We start from the raw sequence: 27236 nt of genomic DNA, 5'->3' as shown, positions 1-27236 counted from the left end.
TTGCTATAATTTGGATCCGCTTACATGCCAGTAACAGGATTGCGTTTTGAAAGATACCTGGCTTTTTTGACCACCAACTATTTGGAATGAACACAGAAACGATGAATGAATATGAATGAGTGTGGTGGAAAAATTAGCTAAACGGACTTGTATTAGGTCCCTGGATCTTAATTTTGAATATTGTCTGGGTCCTGAATTATTTCACAGATGGATGAAAGCTTAATATTTTACATCCTATTCTTTCAGAAGCCCCAGCTTCTAAAGTCAGCAGTTTTGACAGAGCAGCACTGTCTCATAGAATTTTCTGGAAAGATAGAAATGTTCTGTGCTGTCCAAAAGGGTAGCCACTAACCACATGTGACTAGAGAGCACATTTGGCTAGTGCAACTGAAGGAGTAGAATTTTTATCTATTTAATTTTAATTATTTAAATTTAAATGTACATAGTCATACATGACTAGTGGCTACTGTATTGGACAGTACAGTGTTGTACACTGGGCACTCTTCTAGAAAACAGTATTTCTATAATTCCTAGGGTTCTAAAACTGGAGAGTAAAATTTAATTCTGACATCATAATCTTTAGAATGAGAAGAAACCATGTAATGCAAAAATATAAACTCCCCACGATGACAAGCACATTGAAAGTAAGGACCAGGTCCCATTAATCTGTCCATCCTCACAGTATCAGGATGGTATCTTACAGGCAGTAAGTACTCACACACTTCCACTCCTGTATTCTAGCTCAGTGTGTGAAGGCTTAGAATTACAAGGCAAAGGGAATTTGAAGCACATATAAAAGTTGTATGAAAATCATGGCTGGATTGAGACCCTAACTGTAATCCTGGTCACCCACACACTTATTTCACAATCAGTTAAAGTACTAATGAATTAATAAACACACACATAAATAACACAAAAAACATTAATCTCATATGAGCTTTACACAGATGCATGTGCTTCATGTAACTTACTTATAGACATAGGTTTATTTCTAAAAATCCCTGGAGGGGTCCTTAGGCTTCTGGTAATCTACCTCCTGTCAGGTCTTATTGCTTAATTATAGTGACATATTTAACTTACCACAAGAAAACAATAATTTTTCACCTTAAGAAAGCATGTGTTAACGGTGTCGCTTAGATAACGCTTCTTAAGAATACAGAGTACAGGAGTTAAGACTCTCAAAGAAAGAGAATCACTGATATTGAAATGTCCCTAGAGAAGTTAGAAACGTCTATAAGCATATTTAAAATAAACTGCCGCAGTCCCAAAGCCTTTAATGGAGCCGGGAGAGCTGTTTAATGCACACTATCTTGCAGTAATCGCTGTAGTTTAAAATAGATTTTAATCAAGCACCATCTGCATAATAGGCTGAACAAACAACATAGAACTCCACTTATAACTCTTATCATATCAAGTAAATATTATAAAATCTTTGCCATAGAAACCAGGCATATCACAGCACTTTCTGTGATGGTACTGTTTCTGAATTGAAAAATTTTGCTACTTAAATTCATTCTCTCCTTTCTTTCTAAACTGTGCCATCTAAAATCCCCTTCAGAGAATAAATTCAAATAAGCATGGAAAGTAAGTCATCTCGTTACTGTGAAATGGGCAAGGCTGTGAAACTTCTTTCATTTTACAGCTGGCTTTATTATTATCATTAATAACAGTACATTGAATGACTCAAAACAGCAATGATAGGAAAACTTATATGAAATGTTATACTTTTGAAATGATTCATGGGTGTGGGGCATTATATCTGTACCAGAGTTTGTAAAGCGAATTCATTTTTAAGGACCCTTGATTCTGCCAAACAGAGCTGAGTATTGTCTGGGGGTTGTGGGGGGAGCTTGGCAAGAGTGTTCAGTGGCCTTATATAGGGAAAGAAATGTGTGCTACTGTCCAGAAAAATCACTTGAAAGTGAGGAAAAGAGTTGACTGTAACAATATATACCTACTAGTTATATTTAGCAGTTCTATTGGATTCACTTGCTCTTTTCTAAATTTTCCTGTCTGGGGCAATGAGTTTACTTCTTATTCTTTTGGGTTGACGCTTTCTCCTGCCTTATAAGGAATGCACAGCTGTTGAGATAGGGGCCCACTGAATAAAATGCCAGCTGCTATGTTCAGCCTGACTTAATTTTTATTCCACGCATTAAACAAGTATGTTCAGTCATCGAGCGTATGATTCATCTAGGAATGTACCCACCTTGAAAATATGATGTCCTACTATAATTTAATTACCTTGAATGGCTTTCAGGAGCAAATTGTTTTGGAATCAGGTATTGACTGGCTATTTGAATATTATATTTTCCCCAGAACTAGTTTGTTAGGTTCAGCCTTAACCAGTGGGATACTTAGATTTGATAAACAAGGAGTATATGTTTTTTCAATTGCTGAGGTCTAAGGAATTCTTTAAAAGTACCATACATATTTTTCATGTGAACTGTTGAACAATTTGCATAATAAATACAGTTCAATATAGAAAATACCAGGCTCTGAAGTTGCACTTTTAAATAGTCTGTCCTATGGCTATACAATGGGACTTGCATTTGGTTTTAACATTGCCTGACTTCACTTAGTGTTTATAGGAACCTGCCTGCTTATCATTTTTACTTTATTTTAGGAATCCTTTTGCCTTCAGAATAGTGGTACATAAAAGTACTTTAATAAAGGCTTTTTAAATTGTTGTTCTAATGACTTTTTCCTATTTACTTTGAGAAAAAAAATGCTTCCTGTCCAGTATGGCAAAGCACACACATTGAGGAACTAGCAAATTAGCAAGAAACTCTTAAAAGGGAAAAGTGAAAGGAGGAGACCTGAGAAGTCAGCAGAATGCTGGCACCAGCCTTCATCCTGAAGACAGTTGCTGAACCTGGTGAAATAAAGTCAAAGGCACAGTAGATAGAAGACCAAGTCCACAGCTGGCCCAAAGTGGAATGTTTAACAGGAGAGCTTCTGTTCAAGTCATGACAGAGAGAGTTATACTACTGTCCATGCAAGGGTGGAATAAAATGGTTTCCCCTGCATGTGTTCTCTCAGAATTTGCAAGGATGATACTGAGTGGACAGGGGGAAAAATTCTCTTGTGATAATTCATGAACAGAAGCCAGCATTTATAAGGCTTTCCACCCGAAATGCAAACTAATTGGGTGGTATGAAAAACTTCAAGCCAGTAGTGGTTCAAAATTGTCATGGTCCAAGATGCTTGGCAGAAACAAACACATACCATCTTTAGAGGAATCCACTTTCAAACCAGGTCTGGTAAAAAAATTCTTATAAAGTGCTAATAAATATCAGCTGTTATTCCAAAAGCAAAATAGCAAAATGAAACAAGGCATTAAAACCAACAATGGATAATAGAAACAGACCTCGAAGATTTCATTCACTGAAATCAGCAAGTGGTTAAAGGAATAAAAGAGATTAAATATATGGGTAAACAGCAAGCAACAACAACAAAATTCAAACAGATTTGAGAAAGAACCAAATACAACTGGAAATATAAAATAATTGAAATTAAAACCTCAATAGATCAGCTTTAATTTCCAACTACATATAGCTGTAAAGATAATTATAATCTGGGGATTTATACTTATTAATTTATAAATACAAATTAATCAGGGTGTAATAGGTGGGAAAATGGAAAATATGAAAGAAAAGTATCATGGAGGAGCAAGTTTAACATATATCTTATTGGACTTGCGGAACAAAAGGAGAGCAAGAATAGGGTAGAGGAAATAATCTGGAAAATAATAATGGCTGAAAATTGACTGGAACTGATGAAAAACAGAAATGTATAAATTCAGGCAACATTTTTAAAGACACAGATATACTACAATGAAGCTGCAGGACACCACAAGCAAGAAAAGATCTTAAAACTATCTAGAGAGGAAAGGCAGATTGCTTTCGAAGGAAACACAGTGAAGCAGGAGAATTCCCAAAGCAGTAATGAAAATCATGATTCACTGGAGTAAAAGAACATTTTCAAAGTGACAGAAGATCACTGTCAGCCTAAAATTCTGTACCTGGTGACTGTATTTTTTTTTTGAACCCTATTAAGAGAATTTTATTTTGAAATAATTTCATACTTTCAGAAAAATAGTACAAAGAAGTCAAAGTATTTTTTAAGGTAATTATGTTCCCAACAGATCCTCATGAAGGCAAATATTAAATGCAGAGTGAAAACAATGTCAGATGAAAAAAATAAAAATATGTGAATTAAGCTGAAGGAAAAAGGACTGCAAATTAGTAAAAATAGTGTTTCAAAGAGTTTATTAAGTTGCAGAATTTAATTAAACTATAATTAAAATAAACAACAGCAATAGCTGCTCCAATATAAATTGGAAGAAGGGTTTTTGGAGTTAAACTGATATAAGAAGGGTAAAGACGTTGATGAATGTTACACTTTTATGTATTTGTGTGTCAGGGCAGCTACTAAGTGAAGAGGAAGAGTATATTATTTCCAATCTTAAAATGGGAAATTATGGAATGAGAAAAAGAACAATCTGAAGGACAATAAGAAAGAGAGAAAACATAGAACATATGTGGGATTGAGAAGACAACATGCTTAAATGGAAAAAGAAACCCAAATAGTTTAGTACTTAGGTGAATGTAAAAGAAGTCAGTTTCTTTTAAAAGTGAAAGATTATCTAACAATATGCCCTTTACAGGAGACACATATAAAACTCACGGATATGTTAAGCCGTAAAGTTGAAAGTGAAAGAATGGAAAAATACATACTGTGAGTTTAGCCCATAATTTCCTTAAAGGGAAAACTGTGCTTAAAGTATACTTGTAATGCCAGATACTTGAACTGTCTTAAAGTGTCTGTGGTATTACATGTACTGTATTAGAGGCTTAGAACCACAAGCTATGCACATTTATATTTCTTTGATGTTTTACTGTATGTCTAGTTTATGATGTTAGGCTGTCAACACAGCTTCATAGCAATCAGAACCATGGGTAGTGTTTATAAGGTGATAATTAATTTTACTGATGTATTTACAATATTTCTCTCTGTCAAAACAAACTTATTTCATTTAATTGTTCAATTAGATATACTGGAATTAATATGTAATTGCTTATGAGAGCACAAAGTGTTGAGAGGAGCTTTAAATGCTAATTTTTCTGGTGTGAAACTAAGTATTCTTTTTTAGTTCTCTTGTTAGAAATTATTTAAATGATCTTTTTGACTGAATGCTATTTCACATTTAACTGGAGCGATTGCAGTACAACATTCCACATAAATTCTGCTCATACATAAAGGAAAAAATCCAGTTTAATCTTTATCTGTGATGAAGGATGCTTGAGCATTTCTTCAGATCATTTTTTAAGCCATCTAATAACTTTAAGTTGAATAAATAAGTAGGAAGATTTGAATTGGAGAGAAAGTGAAGGACAGTGTGTAGAGCTGGAATGGGAGGGTGAGTTTTCTTTAGATGGAAAATACATTTAAACTAAATACAAACTTCAGAATATTTGTAAAGAGAAAAAGTCATTTTCATGGGGGCATTCTTGGGAAATCTACCTGTAAATCTTCATACATAGTGAATTCAGGAATATACCACTATAGAATATAAGTTCTCCTATAACAATGTTTACATAATCATTAATAAAGAGCTATAAATTACTTTGATGTGGATATTGAGTGATTGGATAGGATACTCACTGGCAAAGTTTCACACTAGCCTGGAAGCCTATAACATACAAATTCATGCTTCAGTGAAATTATAAGATATGGAAATTATGGGTCAAAAGGAAACAGCAGAATCTGTTAGTGTTAATTCTACGAATTTCTGGTTTTTACTCAGTTTTCTACTTCAAACAAGTTGAAGAGTATGGAAAATACTATTGTAAGAATAATCCGGCATAAAATTTACTGTCAGAAGATGTGTATTTTACATTAATTTCCTGAAATATCAGTAATGAAACTGATAAAGACATAATCCAGATGCACAAATTGATCTTCACTATGAGCAGAACATTAATTTTATTCCCTGGCAGTGTAGTTCATATCATCTATGTTTAGGAAATTACCTTGAATTAACCATGCATAATCCAATAGCAAAATCACTGGCCACAAATTCTTGGTGTTCACATTTAAGTCCAGATATTCATTGGTTGTTAGATACTGTTAGAATAACACATTTTCTAAAGAAAATTATTTTGCCCTCCAAATTGTTACCTAAAGTTTAGGCTTTTACTAGCCCAATAAACTATTTATGTCATATCAATTAGTCTCCTCTTGCCTTTTCCCCTAACGTCATGAGAAACTGGCTCACTGACAACAGGAGAGACTATGAGGAGGCAGGGGATCGTCACGGTCAATGATGTTTACTTATGCAGCTGTTCTGAAATGTACCTGGCATTGTTTCGATCAGGGATAGTGAGAAGGCAGACATGGACATGACTGTCATGAAGTTTATGCTGACAGATCCCTGGAAAGCAGGAGGCATGGCACGGCATGCACGGTTGGTCAGGAGGGAGACTAAGAGAGAGCAGAACATGGCCCAGAGCCTTTATGGGAGTTGGTGTGGGAAGGAATGGGTGAAATGTGGTTGGTATGCTGAGGAACTTTAGGTCTGGATAGTCTGAACAGTTTCGTGGGCTCTAGGCTATAGGGATGGTTCCTAGTTGTCTGGCACCTGGCACAGGGGTGATATAGGGCAGGAGGAGTATTTGCTTGGTGTGTGATCTCCGGATTAGTTGGTTTGTTTATCAAAGATGTGCTCATAGGTAGTCACTTGCCATCTCTAGGGACTGCTAGCCCTGGGAGGGGTAGTATTTCTAGAATGAAGGCCCTAAGTGCCAGAGCATCAAGAATACTGAAAATAATAAAATATTGTCAATACAGCTGCCTCATCTTTGTCATTAGACTAACTAAAGTCTACAAGTCACTCTTTATTTGGATCTTCCAAAAATTAGTGCAGCTGTTGAAAAGTTAACCATATAGATCATAGTCCCACTGGGTTGCCTTTGGTACCATGTTGATATTTCCTCGATAGAAAATTCTTGCAAAGGTGAAAAGAAACCTCAAAGATATTTCCTCAATAGAAAATTTTGGCAAAGGGTTGACACAAGTGACTATTCATTATTTAGCTCAAAAAAATTGAGGAGAAATATAAACTACTCATGTAACTGTAGGGATTCCTTACAGCAACTAGACACAACAATCCTCTTGCTGGGACAAATCTGGAAGGTGCTTGACTGATAATAAAGGCAAGAAAAAGATGATTTTAGTGTTTTCAGGGGAGAGTGCCATTGAATTTGTGCAATCATTTAAAGAAGCCTTGAATCCTTTAAAGAACTAAATGCTTCTGCAGCTAATTTTCCCATATGAGGACATTTGCGACCTGTCTTCCTACACAGATAATTTAATATGGCTCAGACAGATGGACAGCTATGTTGACAACAAAAAAGTTAAGTACTGGTGAATGTTACTCATGTGAGACCTACATCAATGATACCTTAATAAATATATAAAGAAAGACAGAAAGAGAGAGAGAGAAAAAAGAACTACTGGTGTCACAGCCAGTCAGCCATATTGGCATGGGGCTCACAAAGGTGAGCAATGAACCCCAGGCTTCTGCTCTGGAAGGGAGTCATAGAGAACCTGATCCTTGTTTTCCTCATCCTCATTAAGAAATGCTTGGGTAAGATGATCTCAAAGGTTTCATCTAATCAAAACACACACACACACACTGAAAGAGAACGATGTCCCTGGGGTGTTGACTTCTTAAAATAAATGGTTCCACTGAATCAGATCTTTTTGAATCAGTGGTGAATTAAGTTTGACTTTGGAAGAGTTCTACAAGACTTATTTTCCCTTATTCAATATGTAGACCTGACATTTTGTGGGTGCAACCTACTTGTATGCTTACTACATCTATATTTAAAGGATTTACTAGGGTGTTAAACATGTATTTAGACAAGTACGTGATTTAATCCGTTCCATTTATAACCTCATGCTTCATTAAAAGTGTACATCCCCCATCAATATTTCTCATCTGGATGATATAAACTTTTAGCCACCACAAGTCAAGGAAGGTGCCAAAGACTACTTTTTTTAAGGCAACAAGCATTTCCTGTTGGTCTTAAAAATAATCTCATCATACCTTAGAGGTATCATCACCTTCATCTTCATGCACTGAACTGGATGGTGAAGGAGTCGCAGACTTGCTTCCGGGTGGAGATGGTGAGCTGTGGGGTACGCTGCTTCCTCCCATATTCAATCCAAGCTGAGCACTTAGCTGTGATTGGTTGATGGTGGTCAGCTGGCCATGCTGCATCACGCCTGGCTGCTGCCTGATGTCTGCAGGCTGACCCCGTGGTCTCATGGCCATCTGAGGATGGGAGCTATACTGAGTCCCTTCTGGATTCCGTATATCTTGCATCTACCAAAAAAAAAGTGCATAGGAATAATTTTTCACAGACATGTTTCTGGAAAAATTTTTGAAAAGTTCCTTAGACTTAAAATATTCTGTAGGATGTCCTGCTGAACTCTATACATTTCCACCCCTACCCGCTTCTGCAGGTGAGAACAGTCCTACCAGTATATATCATCCCCAAGGTGCTGTTACCTAAAATAATCGAATTTGAAAATTCAGTTAACATCATATTTCATTACTCAAGACCCAATTAATGATACTTAAAATCATTCTTTACTAATGAAATGAAAGCATACATCATTAATGGGTATTTTTGGAGCAAGTTTCAAAATACTGAAGCTACAGGAGTGTCAAAATTATATAATTATTAGTGATGATAGCATTCACATCAATTCATGAAACCTGTTTCTTTGACTCTCATCATTTAAGAAAGGTTTTGAGAATTAAGTGTACGGTGGCTCTCAGTTTAATTCAGTAAAGGCTAGTATTGGCCAAAATGATCAACTAACTCCAGTCTCAGAACACTTCAAGCTGGTAGTAACCAACTGACTAATTGACTATTGAAACGATTTGTCTTCACTGTCAGATTTGAAAGTAAAGCTCTAAAGTTGCAAGGTCATCATATTAATCCATTATGCTCTCTGGGTCACTGCTTTTCAGCCTTAATGAGACTTGCTCTTGTAATTCAAAGCAATGAATTTCATCTCTGCAAGGATTAGAATTAAAACCATTGGAGGATGAAGCTCTTAACATATCTAGAGGTCAAATGTGTTGTATAAGAGGAGTACGGTGGATTTCACTTAACGTTTCTCTGGCATTTTCAAACTTACAATAATGGGGAATATTTTGTGATACTTATAGAAGTGGTTCCATTTTTTCATTCTGAGGGAGCTTGGGGAAATCATGCAGGTAGCGTTTTTAAAAACAAGAGAAGGAAATAGAAACACTATGGAAAAAAGAAAGGATAGATGGTTAAAGTTACATTTGGGAACTGAAAACATGAAATTAGTAACATTATCTTTCTGTGTTTCATAAAAAAACTCACATGCCGTCAGAATGCCTAGTAAGCACCTGTCTGCGCAAGCTACCATGACATCGAAATACATAGAGGCCAATTAAGTAACTTAGTCACAGATTTTTTCTTTTCCCCTTTTGGTAATAAAACCATTTTCTACCAATGCTCTCTAGTCATTTTACTGACCAAGTTAGATCCATCTGAACCTGAAGTCGTGACTGAAGAGGTGTCTGTCTGTGTTCTCTGTATTAGGTTTACAGTCTGCACCACAAGGTCTCTTATTAGTCAGTACCACCCCTTTTGACCTTGCCAACTCTTGCTAATGCTTCATCTTCAGGCCCAGTTCTAAGGGTCCTAGATTCTGGCTCTTACTGGTGAAGGCTTAGAGTGGCCCCATGGTTTTGTATCTGCTGCTTTCCTGGTCTGAATCAACGTTTCTTCCGTAATTTAAACTGTATTCTTCTAATCCTTCAAAAGTAGCTCATTTTTCTCTTTATGAATTCCTCATTAAGCAGTTATTCCTATTAAATGACATATATCAGAGTTGCAAAAAGAAGTCTATGGAAGTTTCTTAGTCTATGGAAGAGGAAACTTAGGGGTGGGCCATAGTACAAGATTGATGAATGTCTATTAAATAAATATATAAATATATATGAGTGAATAAAGCCCAGAAAAGTTAAATGACTTCCCTAAACCATAGAGCTGGAATTAAAAACCTATATTTCTCAGTTCCAGTCTTTGATAGCTGATTCAACATTTTATGTATCCCATTGAGTTATAGTTAATTATGGGCAAAATAGGCAAAAGGGATAAAAAGGTACAAACTTCTAATTATAAAATAGACTAGTCACGGGGATGAAAGGGAATATAGTCAGTAATGTAATATCTTTGTATGTCGATAGAGGGTGACTACAGTTATTGTGGTGAGTATTTAGTAATGTATATAATTGTCAAATTACTATGTTGTATACTTTAAACCAAAATAATATGGTATATCAACTATATTTCAATAAAAAATAATCAAAAACATCTTGCCAACCTTGCCAAATGGCGTCTACCCAAATTGAATGTTTTTATCAATCCCATTCACATTGTGTCCACCAACATTTGCTAAAACAGTTTTGTTCCTCAGTTGTTCACATAATTTCTATGATCTGATCTTCTTTATGACATACTAGCTTTCACAGATAGCCTTAAAGTCATACCACAGATGGAGGGTGCCATGAGTCAGGATCAACTTTTGAAAATACACAGAAGAAGCAATATATACTAAGTCTCCCTATAGGCCTCCTCTCTAATGCCCTGAAGCACTGCTGTGTTTTTTCTTTGGGCTCTTAGTATGTAGAACAGCTCTGTTATTGTGGGCACTGTGTAATGGATACCCAGAGTGGGCACAGTCCTACCCAGGGTGGTCCCCTTCCAATCCTGTACCAAATAAAGCACTCACATGTGTGTTCAAACATATATGTTTATAAGAGGATACATTTTTATAGCTCTTAAATTTAAAACGTTTCCTAGCAAAATCATACTTTAACTAAATCATCTTTCCAAAGGTATTTAACCAGTTTTATGAGCTTTATTTCTCCTTCATGTAAATCTTCAGGTTACAAAACATGAACATTTTGTAACCTATCTGTTATACTCTCTCAGAAATATGATTTTAACATGATATTGCTGAGGAAGATTTTTAAATCGACTTACATACGGTTTCCAGATGTCTGACTACACACAAGGGTCTTCAAAGGCCTAAAACCATCTCACTTTATAGCACCTATATCTTCCAAAATTCTGTAATCATTTTGTTTTCCCATCTTAATCAGTGTTGTGGGTTGATCTCTGAGTACTAAAATTTGTATTCCCATCTCAGTAGAAGGAGGTGGGGATGGCTACAGAGAGATAAAGAATCAATTTGGGAAGGGACAATAAAATGCTCAACAGAATACCTCTTTTTCAACAGGTTCATCATTAGTTCAAAATATTGGGTCACCAGTGGTGTTAGGCCAGTCACACAGCAGCTTTAGCACTGAAACAAAGAGCAATTTTCCTGTGTGGAGGGTGGCAAGCACAAAGTAGAGAGATATTCATCTCTTTAGTCCTCAGAGGCACTTAAAAATACTCACAACAACCGTGGTGACATTTCTGAATTAGGAGGATTATTTCAATTTTATCTTGCTTTCATAGCAGTCAGTTCAATATTACTACCTAATATATAATATGGGGAAAATTAAACTGGATGGATTCTTATTATTGAAAAGTAAGAATAATTAGTTAGCTTATGAAAGTAAGCAAATATTTTGATTGCTGGATTCCTTCACCAAAGATATTGGTTGACTATGGACCTTGATGTCAAATAAAGAACTTCAACTTGCAAAAATATTATTTCCTGTTAATCTCCAATATTTAAGTCATGCTTAAAAACAGCTGCTGTTGTTTTTGGTTTTCCTTGACTTCTACCTACAACTCTACTCACCCCTCAAATGCTTCCTTAACATTCTGTTTCTGAGTCACATTTCTTTCACCCAGCTATGATTCTTAATGATTTTGTTAATGGGAAATGCTCTAAATTAAAATGTTTAGTTCTGACCTGAACTCCAGGTCTAGCTTTACAGCCACCTTTGTTCTAGATCTCATTAGGGGGACATCAACCCTGCTAATCACACAAGCAGTTTTCTTTCTCCCTATTTTGGGTCCAATTTCTATTGAAGGCACCTTTATCCTCCCTGAAATCTCTACTCAAAATGTACAGGTACTTTTTGGCTCTTCCCTTTTCTAGCAAGCCCTTTTGAGTTCCATCGAGTCTACTCTAAAACCCCTTCCATTTGCTCTTCCTTTCATTGACACACCCATTTCCATATTTCAGGCCTTCATTACCTCTCCACTTGAAATAGCTTTTAACTAAGAATCTCTTCACATCCTCTCTGCAGAGTACTGTCAAATTAATTTCATGAGCCATAGACTCAAAACTTCCCAATGATATCTGCCTGTCAAATTAAATCCAAACTCTTTGGTATGCTATTAAGGGTTCCAAATAAACTTTATTCCCTACCACTGTCCTTCACACACTTTGTTGTTCAGCCAAACCCAGTGAATTGCTATTCTTTGCCTATATCTCTCTCCCTTGATCATATATGTCCATGCTGCTCTTTCAGCATTCATTTTCTGAGCATTAACTGTGTGAGATTAAAAAAAAAAGGTTAAAAAAAACCTACACTTTGCTCAGTGACTGGAGGTTTACACAGTACTTTTACCTACTGACCTTATATTTCTTCCATGAGGCAGACCTATAGGAATGGTCATTTTGCACAAGTTTATTGAGGATGGGAGAGGTTAAATGATCTTGGGTCACTCTACCAAGAAAAATTAAACTAGAAATGAAATATCCTTATTTTGCTTATCTGTGCTCTTTTTACAATTCTATGATGCCATTACCATATTCACACATGAAACCCTAAATATATTTTTACATCAAGTTCAAAAGTCAACTCATCTACAAAGCCTCAAGAACCTTCTTATTCTGAACTGCCGAAGTGTTTTGGTTGTTCTTTCTTTCTGGGACACCTCTTTTAAATGTCTTTGTCTATTGTGTACATGCTTTCCAGACAGTAAGTAATCTTGATTAGTATGTAACTGATGCATTTTTCAATCCCTCCTGAGATCTCTTTCAGTTAAATTAGGTATTCCAAGTACTCAAAAAAATTTGCTGAATATATAAATGCAGAAATGAGTACTACAAGTATAAACTGACTAACAAGTCTGATGATTTTTCTTTTTTCCTGTGACCTTCATCTAGCATTTGTCACAAGATGAAAAGAAAATCTGAATTTACAAATTTTCTTTGTGGAGAAACCTCAAGCTGTATCCTCAGCACTCATTACATTTTTGTCCCAAGGGGTAGGCCTCCAGTATTGGCTGTCTAGCCAAGAAGTCAGCTAACAGAGGGCATTTCCTAGCTTCCTTTGCAGCTATGTATGGCCATGTGACCATGTTTTGGTTAACGGAATATAAGTGAGAGAGTTGTGTAGTATGTCCAAGAAATCTCCTTTAAAGAAAGGGCTTGTGTTCCTTTGTTCTTTTCCACTGGTAAAAATGTGAGTATGATGATTAGAGCTTCAGGAAAAAGTCTTGGACCAACAGACATTACCTTTAGGACACTGGAGGTGTAAGAAAGAAAGTGCTTGAGTGTCTGATTATCAAGGAGCTACCAGACCCTGGGCAATCTACTTACTGTGGGAGTCTTCATTGTAAAAGGGAAGTAAATGTCTATCTTTTTTAGAGTCACTCTCATTCTGTCAGTTTTCTGTTTTATGCAGCTGCACCTAGTCATAACTGATACACACTAATAAATCATAAGCTCCAAAAAGCTGGCATAGAATTTATTTTGTTTACTACCGTAGCCCTAGGATCTAGCACAGATCTTGGCACTTCATAAGTACTCAGCACATATTTCTTGAGTCACAATGAATAGATGTTTAGGCCAGGTGCAATTAGGATTGATTGGCTGGCTTCTCATAAATAGTATTTATAAATCCATGATCTTTTGCGAAGTGCATTTGCTAAATTCTCAAGACTCAAATCTCTCAATACTTTCTAATGTCTGTATTTCTCATTTTATTTATTTCAAATCCAGGGAAACTCATTTTTTTCTTGGGCAGTGCTGCATGTCTTTGGCATTTTAATTTTGAATGGTTCTTAATATGCATCTCCCCATTGGGACAACTCAGTCAATTGAAAAATGGGTGCTAGATTTCACGTTCTTGAAAATCAGAACTGTTCCCTTAAATTTTATAGATCTCTAATGGGGCCTAATACTGTCCTATAATTATGGGAGCTAAAAACTATCAACTGAAATAATGGAGGAGGATTATGATGATGAAGAGAAGATTTCAACTGAGTTCCTTCAGAACCTTTTTCCAATAAATGGAAAGCAAAACTTCAGTTAAAATCAATCATAAATCAAATCAGAGATCATGTATTTTCTCTCACAACCTGCCTTGTAATCCGTGGCTTGATGTGAATACCATACCCCTTCCCCGCCTTGTCCAAATACCTACAGCATTAAGAACTCCAGGTTTGCAGGCAGGGCACAAGAAAGAAACTTCAGGCACACTATTTGATACATATTTCAGCATGTGTTTGCATTTTATTTTCCTTGGGTCGTCTTTGAAAAGGAAAAAAATACTTAGGTTGTTCATCTCAGATTATTTTTTAAAATGAGTGACACTTTGGTGTAATTGTAATACAACCCCCACCATAGAACAACATCAGTTGTATTCGTGACTAAATGGTGTTAAAATTAAGTCCTTGAATGGCATCAGAACAAACGAGTTCCTGCATTTCAGTGTTTCAAGTTGCATATTTCACAATCCTTCCAGAGTCTGTATCCTTCTTTCAAATATCAGCATCCTTCCCAGTCCAACATGTGAGCCTTGAAAGCTATCATTATCTCTGCCTCTAGCAGACAATCCATATCAAAACAGTTGTACACATAAAACCCTAACGACGTCTTGGCTCACTCTGCTCTGATCCAGCTGTTTGAGTGAATAGCAGTTGGTGAACAGAGCCTGGAACGCAGGGAGCCCCGGGGCCTTATTTGCTAATGTGGCTTACCAGCTGCCGCTTTCTGTGGGCTTTGCAGGCGAAGCCTGGAAGTCTGCCAGTTGCAACAGGAACAAGAGAGCACCAGGAATCTCTGAAGCCCTTCCATGTACCCCTGTCTGTCAGCATTTGACACCCTTTGCTGTTGAGTGCTTTCCCGAGGGCTATAAGGAGACCCTGTTGGCTTAGGCTGTGACAAGTGCTTACTCTTTGTCCCTTTTATACACACTATTAAATATATATCATCCTTAGCATCTAAAGGAAAACTTCTGAGCCTTGCTTTTGATAGTCCATCCAGCCTTGCATGATTAATCAGGCCAGGAAGGCTAAGCAGTTCCATTTTTCTTAGGAATAATGCACTCTAAGAGTCTAAGAGAAGAATGTAAATGTTGATATTATTTAAGATCCCAATTTGATTACGTACTTTTGCCAGGAATTCAATTAATATGTAAATGTATATACCAGAACAAATGCATGGGTAAATTGAATAATCAGATTTTATTTACTATTTTCCTAAATGCATTTCCAACACAGAGCTAAATTATTTGTTTTCTGAACAAATTAAATAAGTCATTTCAACGTGATCTCCTTGTATGATGTATTTATTTTAAAATGTAACTTCTTTTTGCTGTTAAATTTCTGACATTCAAGATTGATAATGTCAAAAAAAGGGAAATCTGGAAAGAACATATACAAAGCACATGCTATATTTTTAAAGATTAGGAAAAATGGGGTTCAAGTAAGGATTGGACATTTTTTGAAAATGTATTTTTATCCTCAGTACTTGGTCACAATAACTTGACTTCAACTGTTTGATTTCAAATTGTTTTTGAATTTAACATTTTGAATCTGCTTTGCTTCCAAACAGGACTCAGATTTCTTCACAACAACCTAGTATGTAATTTTTATAGTTTAACTATGGTAAACAGTCATTATAAAATTAACTATCATAGGAAAGTAAGAAATCTGGAGTATGGCTCATTAGATATTTGACAAATGGAAAGACATACCATTTTCAAAAACCACCATCCTTGGTGAAGATTAGAAACACCTCAGAAGACAAGTATTTGGGTTCCTGTTGTGGAACTTCCATAATGCCTGCGGGTCCTACTCCCTCATACTGAGGTCTTACTCACTGTGGCCTTTTCCATGAATGGGACCCTTGTTACTCAAGGGTTTGATGTATTAGAGGAAAACACTGAATGTTTTAACAGTCATGGCTAAAAATTACACTGGCTAAAGATCATTTCACCGACTTTTAATTTAATTAATTACATTTTTATACACTCTCCCGGGACTGAAGCAAAGATCCGATGCTGAAGAGCAAAAAGCCACAGAGGGAGGCATGGCCCCCAACCTTTCAACATCCTCAGTATCCTTGCCAGTCCTGGCCCTCCTTAACGAACCCAACTTCTTTTTCTGTCGCATCCCTTAGATCCAGAAAGAAGCATCTTAGTTGACCTAATGTACGCATCTGGATTCATTTTTATAAAAGCCTGGAAAAGCAATTTTGCACCACTTTATTTAGCTTCCTTTTTCTAGATGAGAGGTAGTTTGCTAGAGTGGAGAGAAACCTGCTCATGACATTATCAGCCTGGCTCTGATTCTAACAAGTTGTCTTACTTTTAAGTTACTTGACCCTCATTTCCACCTCTGTAAAACAGGGATAACAATTTTTCAGCATCAATCACTTACTGAATGCCTACTCTGTGCCAGGCATTGCTCTAGGTACCAGGTGAACAAGGAGCAAGCACACCAAAGTCTCTGCCCTCAGGCAGCTCACTTTTCAGTGGGGGAAACAGACAATGATAAGTAAGTGTTAGATGTAGTTTGTTTGGTTGTTGTAAGTTTTAAGGATACAAAAATGAGAGAACTATATTGATCTTAATGCTTATTTTAAAGTCTTACTGTGAGGATGAACTAAGATAAAGACAACAAACAAGTTCTGTCAAATGTAGACTTATTTTTTTGGTTGTTGATCATATGTATTCCCTTTTGTCAAAGATGATATTGATCTTTTTTTTATCATCTGAGTCACCTTCCTGACTAGTTCTAGTTTTCGGTGAGCCAGTGACATAGTTGTGACCAGGCATTCTGGTCACCAAAAGCTTGCATCTATGAAGACCTTCCCTGGGATCATTTGAGCAATTTATGTCACAGAGCACAGAGTTTCAGAGTGAGAAAGTAAATAGCCCAGATAAGGTTAAACTTACAACCCGGATTCTAATAGCTCCCAATTCAGGGTACTGGGCTAACTGGTAGATAAGAAGTTCAAAAAAATTTTAATGCATAGATATTTTGGTTCATTGTACACCATTTTCCCCTATAAAATCTACATTATCTACATATAATCTTTCCTTTGGATCATAGTGATGGTCAGGAGGTTATGGGGTATAGTTCTGCCTTTTAAGCACACAGTTGGAAAAATGTGTTTTACTCAGATTGAGGCACCACATTTTTTATTGCTTCATGCCAACATGATATGTCTCCTGCTGTTGTTAAAGTAGCAATATCAGTATTACCAAGCTTAGTATGTCTGTGTGCACCTGACAGGGCTCCTTTGTCCAGCTCAAACAAACATGCAAATGTACAACACACAAACTTCACTCTTAAGTGACAAGGAATGTCTCTCATACTTTCAAATAATGGCAAGACATGAAAGCTCATGGACTCAAGACTGTCTTACCTAAAAAGGTTTGGGGGATCATCTGGTCTACCCTCTGCTCCCAAAATGTCTGTATTAGCAGTTCCTACAAAATTGTACACCTCTGGTAATAGGAGTCTATGAGTCTGCTCTGGATCTACCTGTGATCAGAATCAATGAAGCCCTTTATGTGTATAGATGGTGCCTTTTGCATCTGTACTACAAAGTGTAGAAGTGCTTTGTTCACAAAGCTATACTCACTCTCATATTAAAGTGTATTGGAACATGCTAATGTCCCTTCCCATCTCCTCCACTTTGATGTGGTCAGAGAAGGGATTGAAAAATGTATCTTATTTTCAGAATACTTTCAAAGGATTATGTGCTGGAAACAAAAAGAATGTATTAGATGTGTGGGTGATAAGAAAAGTGGGAAATGCTTACCAGACATGTCCTACAGGAGTTATTTAACTATGAGAACCAGCTCTGTATATTTATAGCATCACAAGTCAGCTGAGACCATTCTTTATATACTATATTTAAACCTGAAAATTTAACTGCATTTCATAGTTTCTGCTGGAATGTTAATAGAATGCTAGTAAAAATGGAGATGTCAAGTGGAATATTGACTTTTAACATCAGTTTAGAAAAGCGATATTTGAGTTCATTTAGAGACTCTTAAATCATTAGATACACATGACATTCACTTAAAAGTCCATCTCAAGAAACGAAATTGAAACCTTATATTCTGCTTGGACCAGACAGCTTCCCTATGAAGAATATTTGTATGCTCCCAACTTACTGGAGACTTGAAGAAAAGTACAATTTTAAATTCGTATTTTATTATGGAAATCTTCCAATAATCCTTTTAAAATAAATTATAATACATTAAACCAGCATGAAACCAAGATAGGAAAAGGCTGGAAATCCTCCCCTATTCAGTATGCTATTAATAACATGGTAAAATCAGTCTAGGAAAATTACAGTGTCTTTCAGTTCTTTAAAGAGTCTGACTATGTAAGTGACCTTAAGCTCCTTTAAAACAATTAAAAAATTCAAATATTTGTCTGCCAAAATTTTATAGCATGTTAGATAATGGGATGAATGTGGTTATGTACAGTCTCTATATTTCTGGGTGTATCTAATTTAGTTAATATTAACATTACTCACTCATTTATGCTTTTATACACTTTGAGTCCTATAAGGTCAAGGTCTCAAAACTAATCATAAAAACTACTGACTGCTATTCATGCTAATATAATAACCCTTTCTTTAAAACAACTGCCAATAAATTTCATTATAAAAAGTTATTAAAAGGGTTAAAAACCTATTAAATGTCAAAGAATTTGCCTGACTCAAACTTCTAATAAAGAAAGAGAATAGGCTTTCTTTCTGAATTATTTAAATCTTTACTGACTGTGCACTGAACCATGAAATTAGAAAAGTGTTATTAGAAGTGTTCTCTGGTTTTTATAAAAGTTGAAGCCCGGAATGTTTTAAGCCAGAGTCTTTAACTAGACTAGTTAGAGCAGTAGGTTTTTAATCCCAAATACATGGTTTCTACTGATATGAAGGCCATAATTAAAACTCTATTCTGTAACTTGGTGATAATAAAATTACTATTACAGAAGCACACATGTTCATTTAGAATATATGAACTACATGTTCTAATTTTAATTTGGACAAATATCTTCAATTTTTCTGATCTTTCAGTGTCCATTAATATAAACCCACTCAACCAATAATTAGTTTTAAAAGTGACTAATTTTAAAGCACTAATGTTAAGAATTTGAATTATCTATCATTTGCAGGTATAACATCTACCAAATATATGTTGAAGCTAGATAATTATGGTATAAAGAGTTAAAAAAAGGTCATAATTCTGCATGATTATAATGCTGTGTGATGATGACACAAAATAACTTTGGGTGTTAATTGTAAAAAATAACAAATATACCTCTCACATTTTAAATCTACTTCTCCAGGAAGCTACCTACACTTAGCAGAACCCAGAACTGGTCTGTGCTTGACAAGCAGGTACCTGTGCACACATCATCTCCTCAGCTGCTCAGTGCTAGTCTTTGGTAACTGTGGTCTTAAGTTCTTTTATTAATAATATCTAATACTTACTGGTCCCATCTTATATACCAAGCACAGTGCCCTATTTAACCCTCAGAATAACCAGGTGCAGCCATCACATCCATGATGGGCCAAGTGCTCAGTGAGGAGATTCTTCGGTTATTCAATAAGTGGATCAGCTGGAATTTGACACAGGCCACCTGACCTCAAATGCTACCTGAACATATCAACACAACGACACTTCTGCTATTGACCCATGTATGTTTTTACATGTTCTTTTAACAAAGGATGGTTTGGAAGAGCTTTTGGAGGAAGGTGCAGCCTAAACCTAGAATGACTGAACTTGATGCACTTATTCTTTGGGTAGGAAATTCAGTTAGAAAATATTTTACTCACACTTACTCTGTGCCTGGTACTCTAAAAGGGTTTTTGGGGAAAATGAGGATAGATTGAGCTGTCCCTATGTTGAACAGCTCACAGTGAAGGGAGACATACTGTAAAAAAAGTCAGAGGGGAGTGATTAACTCCTGTAACCGACAACACACTTCCAAAGAATTGCAGAAGAAGGAGCGTGACTTCCGAGTAAGAGACTAATGGCTGAGAGATGGGACTGGCATGCGCAAATAATTTTGCAAGGTGGAGGCTGTCTGGATTGCACTGAAACTGTGCTGAACATCATTGAGAATTAAGAACGCTTTTTAACATAGGAAGGCATTTCAAAAATGGAAATAAGCAGAGTTGAACCCGGAGGCAATATTATTGACACTAGATACAGCATCTGACTATTAGATGGTCACTATGCCTGCTGTATCTCCATAAAAGAAACGATTTGTCTAAGATAATGTGATATAAAATCAAACAAAAAAAGAATAATTATGTCGCTTTACCACTAAAGCAAAGAATGATTTTCACTTTAAAAGTTCAAAATACAATCAAATCGGATTTTTAAAAAATGTGATCAAGAGCAATATGATACTTTAATTTTGCTTGGGAATTAGCTATGTAATTGTCAAATGTTTCATCCTCTAAGACTTAGGATGGTCAGACACTTAGTCTGTAGTTTCAAGACTATATGTCAGAATATATTCTGAATATCAAGTTGTTTTAACTGTACAAAGCCTATAAAACACATTAATGTTTGATGCTACATTAGCAGACAGACCATTTTATCAGTCCTCAAATATGGGCCTGCTGCTTCAAAAATAGCTTGGGTTTTTACATTGGGTCCTAGAAAACACTTATGGGCATGCCGACAGTAGTCATTTTTATCTGGATCATTATTCATTAGCTAAAAATGTGGCCACATATATTATCTTTTCACATGACAACTGACTCAAACATTTTGATCAAAACCTTTATATTGTCCCACTTGTCAATCAGTGCCATTCACTTGTTAGCGAAGTATGACATCCAGAAGGATGAAAGAAAAACAAAACCTTCTGCAAGAGGTGGGGAGAGCACAAAGCCTTACTGCGGGCCTGAGTTGGGCTCATGGATAATTATGTGAAAGCTACATAGCTCTTTGAGACAAAAAGGAAAAGTACAAGGAGTATAAAACTGATTCATTGTGGGGAATGAGCATCCAGTAGACACTGTTTGCTTAAAAAAAAAGTTTCCTTTCCCTTTAACACTGAGAGACTAAATGGATACTTGATGGGTTTATGAGAGATGGCATCAAGAACTTCTAACAGAAAAGAAGAGCTTTCTACACACTACATTCAATTTTTGATGAAGACAACTTTCCACCTGCTTCATCACTGAATAGCATTTCTCCCACAACAAAGTGGTATTTTCCCTGAAGGAGTGGTGGATGGCTGGGACATTGGGGAATAGTTGACCTTGGAACACAGTAAAGAGGGACCCCTTCTAGGCCATTATAAGCTTTTAAAATGTTCTTCAAAGGGTTCATCCACAGGAGAGTGATAAATACATGTGTTGATGATAATGATTTTGATGTGGACCCTGCCCTGACAGAGTATCTTAGAATAAGAATTCAATTAAATTAGCTATAGGTCTGAATAGTCATGCCTACAGTCTGGTTAACAAATTTCAGTAAAATGTCTAAAAATTCCCAGGAAAGTGGGTGTACTTTTTAATTTAATTGAAATTTAATTTAGTGTCTTGGTATTTTTGCTTGTTAGTTTTAATTCTTACGGAAAACTATTTTAGAATGCCTTTGTTCATTTCTATACCCTAGTTAAACTCCTGATTCTAAATGAAATGTAACGTATATTCTTTTTACCATGAATTCTGAAGAATTCTAAAAGCATGAATTTCCCTTTCAATAATCATTTTGCAGCTTTGTGCCTGTAGAATGTAGAGTAATTGCTTGCTGATCGGTGGACATACTCTCCCTAGTGAATGCACCTCTGATCTTTAAAGTGCTATGTGGCAAAAAGAAAAGAAAAGTAAAATAAAATAAAGTAATAGCTTACTGAGAAGTTTGTTAGTTGGACTCTTGTTAATAGGGATTTTAATCTGCCATGGAGTTTATTTAAAAATTAGAAGTAATACTTAATTATTATTGAATTATTTTTCCCCTAAATTTTAGTAATAGCATTGAACCATTTAAAAATAGAAAGACCTACTATTACTTTAGATAGAGTCTAAAAGCCTATTGCTGAGTCCATATACTAGGAGAACTATTTAAACAAGGAAATCACCATTTAACAATGTTTACACAATGTATTGTAAAAGTTGACTTGCATTTAGTTATACAGAGGTTGTTGCGTGAAAAGATATACAGGCTGATATGTGCATGGAGCATAGGTTCAAAAAGAATGCTCAGGATGAACAGAGTTCTGGACATTGGAATAGATGAATAATTTTAGGATTTCTATAATTATTAAGCTAATAAACCCCAAACACTTCAATACCATCAGAATTAAAATAAGAGCATAATTTATTATAAAAATTTAATAGCAACAAAGTAACTGATAAGAACAGCTGCTGTAGTAGAATTTACTTTTGGACACATAAACCTTTATTCTTTCTATTCTTTTCTTAAGTAATGCCACAAGTGAATCTTACTTTAGGTACATTTTTCCAAAATAATACCCTGTACCCTGAAAAAATGTTAATTGTCAGAATGCCCATTTAGAATAGGATTAAAGCTTTACTAATCGGTCAGTTATCTAATATTGATACTTGGGACTCTGCTATGCCTTTTTTCCCTGGTAATAAAATAATCCAAATAGCACTGTCAAATCAAGGGTCTGTTAAAAGAATGTTAAATATGTGTGCTACTGAAAGGAAAGATATTTCTTTTCAAGTTATGAAAAATGTACTTTGCTCATGGGTAAAGTGTACTTTAATGATATGGAAATTAGTTCATGGTTCCTCTGCATTGTATTTATAATTTTGTGTCTAAAAATATTTAATATCTCTAGCATAATTATATGACCACAAGATGACAACTCCAATAAATGGGGAAAATCTCAATTACATTGATCAACTGAAGGAAAAGAGAAAAACTCACACCATTAAAGTTTAGAGCCTATTACCAGGGTATGAGAAAGAGTATCTACCCTGCAGTTTTTATTAAAGCCATCTGATCATTTTTCTGCATCTACATTTATAAAAGCTAATAGAATTTTCTAGTTACAATTTATTTTCTGAATAAAAAAATGCTCTTGGAAAGGACAGAAGTCAGAACCTTTTAAAAAAGTGTATTATATTTTATTTCCTTTTCACAGGACACGGCTACTTTAGTTGAAGATTATAAATATTTAAATTTTAATATTTTCTTTTTTTAAAGAAACAGGGAGATAGCTTTTGGGAAGCTTATGTTCCTTGCCTTTCCCCCACCAAAACTTTCACTAGATGCTCCCTATAGGGCACAAATGAGATGCTGGTGGGGATTTGGTGAAGGTGAGTGAGGCCAGGGGAAGTAGGAGGGTGGGGATGAAGGTGGCTGGGGGAACTAAAGGGAAGGAGTCAAGGTGAACAGGCTCCCCTTACTCTCTCTCAAGGGCAGCCTCTTCAGAGAGACTTGCCCTGACAAGTCTGCCAAAGTTGGTCTATCTTTTCCAGCCCAGACATTTTTACACAGCATAATCACAATCTGTAATTATCTAGGGCAGGGCTCTCCGAACTTAAACATGCATATGAATCCCCTGGGTTTCTTCTGACAATGTGATTCTAATTCAGGGAGTCTTGGGAGAGGCCTGAGATTCAGTATCTCTAACAATCTCTCAGGTGGTGACTGTGTGGCTGGTACATGAACACCTGTTTGAGTGGAAAGGCACTAATCATGTGTTTCTAGATTGTCTAACTCCCCTGACCAGAGGAGTCTAAGGGGAGGGTCCTTTGCCTGCCTTTTTATTGCTCTGTTTTCAGTGCCAAACTCAGGTACACTGAAGACTTGGGCTCAAAAAGAAGAGTTGTGCAATAGCAACTGAATTGCAGAACCATATGGTAAAGCTCCAAGCTCTCTGCAGAGAGTTTTATTTATTGCTTGTGGATTCTTTTGCTAATTTTCATTCCAGGAGATTGCGGTACAGAATTACCAACTGACAATAACGCACTTTGACCTGGCTTTTTCATGAGGTGGACTGATGAGACAGTTGTTTCTTGCAGATCCCAGGTTATTATAAATTAATTGGGGATCAGGAATGGAGAGGCCTTTATCCATCAAATATGATGGAGCACATTGTCTAGTGTGGAAATAAACCATGACTCTTGGTATTCAAAGTTTTTCAAAATCTAGGGTAAAACTTTTCTAGGGTACTTAAAAATTTGTTATTTAGAATTTCTTAACATCTGAATAATTTCAGAAAGAACTAAATGAAAATAAAAGTAAAACTTAATAAAATTTGTGGGATACAGCAAAATCAGAGGAATATTTACACCATTAAATGCATATATTAGAAAAAAAAGAAAGGTCTAAAGTCAATAACCTAAGCTTTCAGCTTAGGAAACAAGAGAAGGAAGAGCAATTTAAGCCTAAACCTTAGCAGAATAAAGAAATTAAACTTAAATGAGAAATCAATGAAACCAACAACAGAAGAAAATCAACAAAGCCAAAAATGGATTCTTTGAGATATCAATGAAAATGATAAAACTATTAGACAGGCTAACCAACAAAAAAAGAGAGGACACAAAAAACCAATGTCAGAAATGAAAAAGGAGTCATCACTACTGATCTCAAGACATTAAAAGGATAATAAAAGGATGGCATGAAAAAGTCTATGCTCATGAATTTAAGAATTTAGATGAAATGGAACAATTTTTTGTAAGTAAAAACTACCAAAACTCATGCAAAGAAAAATAGATAACTGAAATAAGCCTGAACCTATTAAATAAATTAACCAATAATTAACAACCTTAGGAAAAATCACCAGGCCTAAATGGTTGCTACAAGATATTTAAGGAAGAAATCATACCAGTTCTTCACAGTATCTTCAGAAATTGAAGCAGAGGAAATGCTATCTAACTCATGTTATAAGATCTGACTTTCCCTATTACCAAATCCAGATAAAAACACTGCAAGAAAATTATAGACCAGTAACACCTATGAACATAAATGCAAAAATCCTCACTAAAACATTCACAAATTTAATTTCAGAAATTTAATCTAACAATGTATAAAAAGGATTATATTCCACAAACAAGTAGAATTTATTCTAGGTATGTAAGTCTAGCTCAACATTAGAAAATCTATCAATGTAATTCAACATATCAACAGGATAAAGAAGAGGGGATGGGAGGCTTAAAAATTGATGTTAAGGATATAAATTTATATGGAGTAGAAAATAAGTCATAGTGATCTAATGTAGAGTATAATGAATATAGACAACCATATGATAGTGTAATTATATAATGTGATAAATACTGCTACAATATTTATCACATTATATATATATATAATACAAATTTGTATTACAATATATAAATTTATCAAAGTACCACATTGTATATCTTAAATTTACACAATGTTATATGTCAAATATATTCAATTAGAAAAACAAGCTAAAGAAGAAAAATCATATGAACATATCAATAGATATAGAAAAATCATGTGATAAAACCTAAACCCATTCATAATAAAAACCTTTAGCAAACTAGGAAACAGAAAGGAACTTCCTAAATTTCATTTAAAAACCCTACAAAACCCTACAACTAACATCATAATTAGTGGTGAAAAGCTAGATGTTTTCCCCGTGAGATTGGAAATAAGGAAAGGATATCCCTTTTCACCACCCTTATTCAATGTTGTACTGGAAGTCCTAGCTAATGCAATAAGACAATAAAAGGAAATAAAATGTCAACTTGGAAAGAAAGAAATAAAACTGTCTCAATTTACAGGTGACATAAAAATCCCAGAGAATCAACAACAACAAAAAACCTTTTGGAAATAATAATCAAGTATAGTAAATATGCAGGATATGATGCTTTCCTAGATACCAACAATAAAAATTTGGAATTTGAAATTTTAAAAATGCCATTCACAATAGCATTCCAAAGATGTTAAACTGGGGCATAATGTAACAATACATGTACAGGACCTACATACAGAAAATTATAAACATTGAATAAAAAAAATCAAAGGAGATGTAAGTAAGTGGAGAGACACTCTGTGTTCATGAGCTGGAAAACTCAATATTTAGATGTCAGCTTTTCTCAATCTATAGATTCAACACAATCCCAATAAAATCTCAAAAAGCTATTTCATAGATTTCAGTAGACTGGTTTTGAAGTCTTATAGAAAGACAATACTGAAGAAGAACAAAGGGGACTCACACTACCTGATTTCAAGACTTACTACAAAGCTACAGTAATGAAAACAGCATGGTATTGGCAAAAGAATGACACACAGATTGATGGAACAGAATAGAGAGCCCAGAAATAGACCTACACAAATATGATCACTGATCTTTGGGAAAAGAGCAAAGGCAATTCAAAAGAGAAATATGGTGAAATACAGTGTTTTCAACAAATGATGCTGGAATGATTGGACATCCATATGCAAAAGAAAAAATGTACAAGGTCTTTCGTTCAGTGCTGGAAGGAATGCAAATGGGACAGCTCCTTTGCAAGACAGTTTGACAGTTTCTTAGAAAACTACACATTGTCTTACCATACAATTTAGTGACTATACTCCTACGTATTTACCCAACTGGTTGGAAATCTTATGTCTATCCAAGAACCTGCATATAAATGTTTATAGCAGATTTATTCATAATTGCCAAAAAGTCCTCTGATAAGCAAATGGGTAAAGGAACTCTAGTATATCTATACAATGGAATACTATTAAGTGATAAAAAGAAGTGAGCTATCAAGCAATGAAAAGACATGGATGAATCTTAAATCCATATTGCTAAGTCAAAGAAGCCATTCAGTGAAAGCTACATGCTACTTATATATATACATTTCTAATTATATGACATTCTAGAACATATTCCCATCATATTCCCATATAATTCCAATTATGTGACATTCTAGAAAGGCAACACTGGAGAGATAGTAAACATTGGCTGTCAGGTGTTTGGGAAGAAGAGGTAGTTAAATAGGTAAAACGA

At 35.4% G+C, this 27236-nt stretch overlaps 1 protein-coding gene across 1 annotated transcript in view; it reads right to left on the bottom strand.

The window, feature by feature from the left end:
* The window catches only part of TOX (thymocyte selection associated high mobility group box), a 286688-nt gene that overhangs the window by 34017 nt on the left and 225435 nt on the right, over positions 1 to 27236 (bottom strand). The window contains exon 4 of the mRNA XM_036907552.2: positions 8114 to 8392. Within this exon, the coding sequence (XP_036763447.1) occupies positions 8114 to 8392 (279 nt within the window). The remainder of the gene's footprint in view (positions 1 to 8113; positions 8393 to 27236) is intronic.

The sequence above is a fragment of the Manis pentadactyla genome, chromosome 3 (assembly GCF_030020395.1).
Source record: "Manis pentadactyla isolate mManPen7 chromosome 3, mManPen7.hap1, whole genome shotgun sequence".
NCBI classification, from domain to species: Eukaryota; Metazoa; Chordata; class Mammalia; order Pholidota; family Manidae; genus Manis; species Manis pentadactyla.
This window is presented reverse-complemented; position numbering and strand designations above follow the sequence as displayed.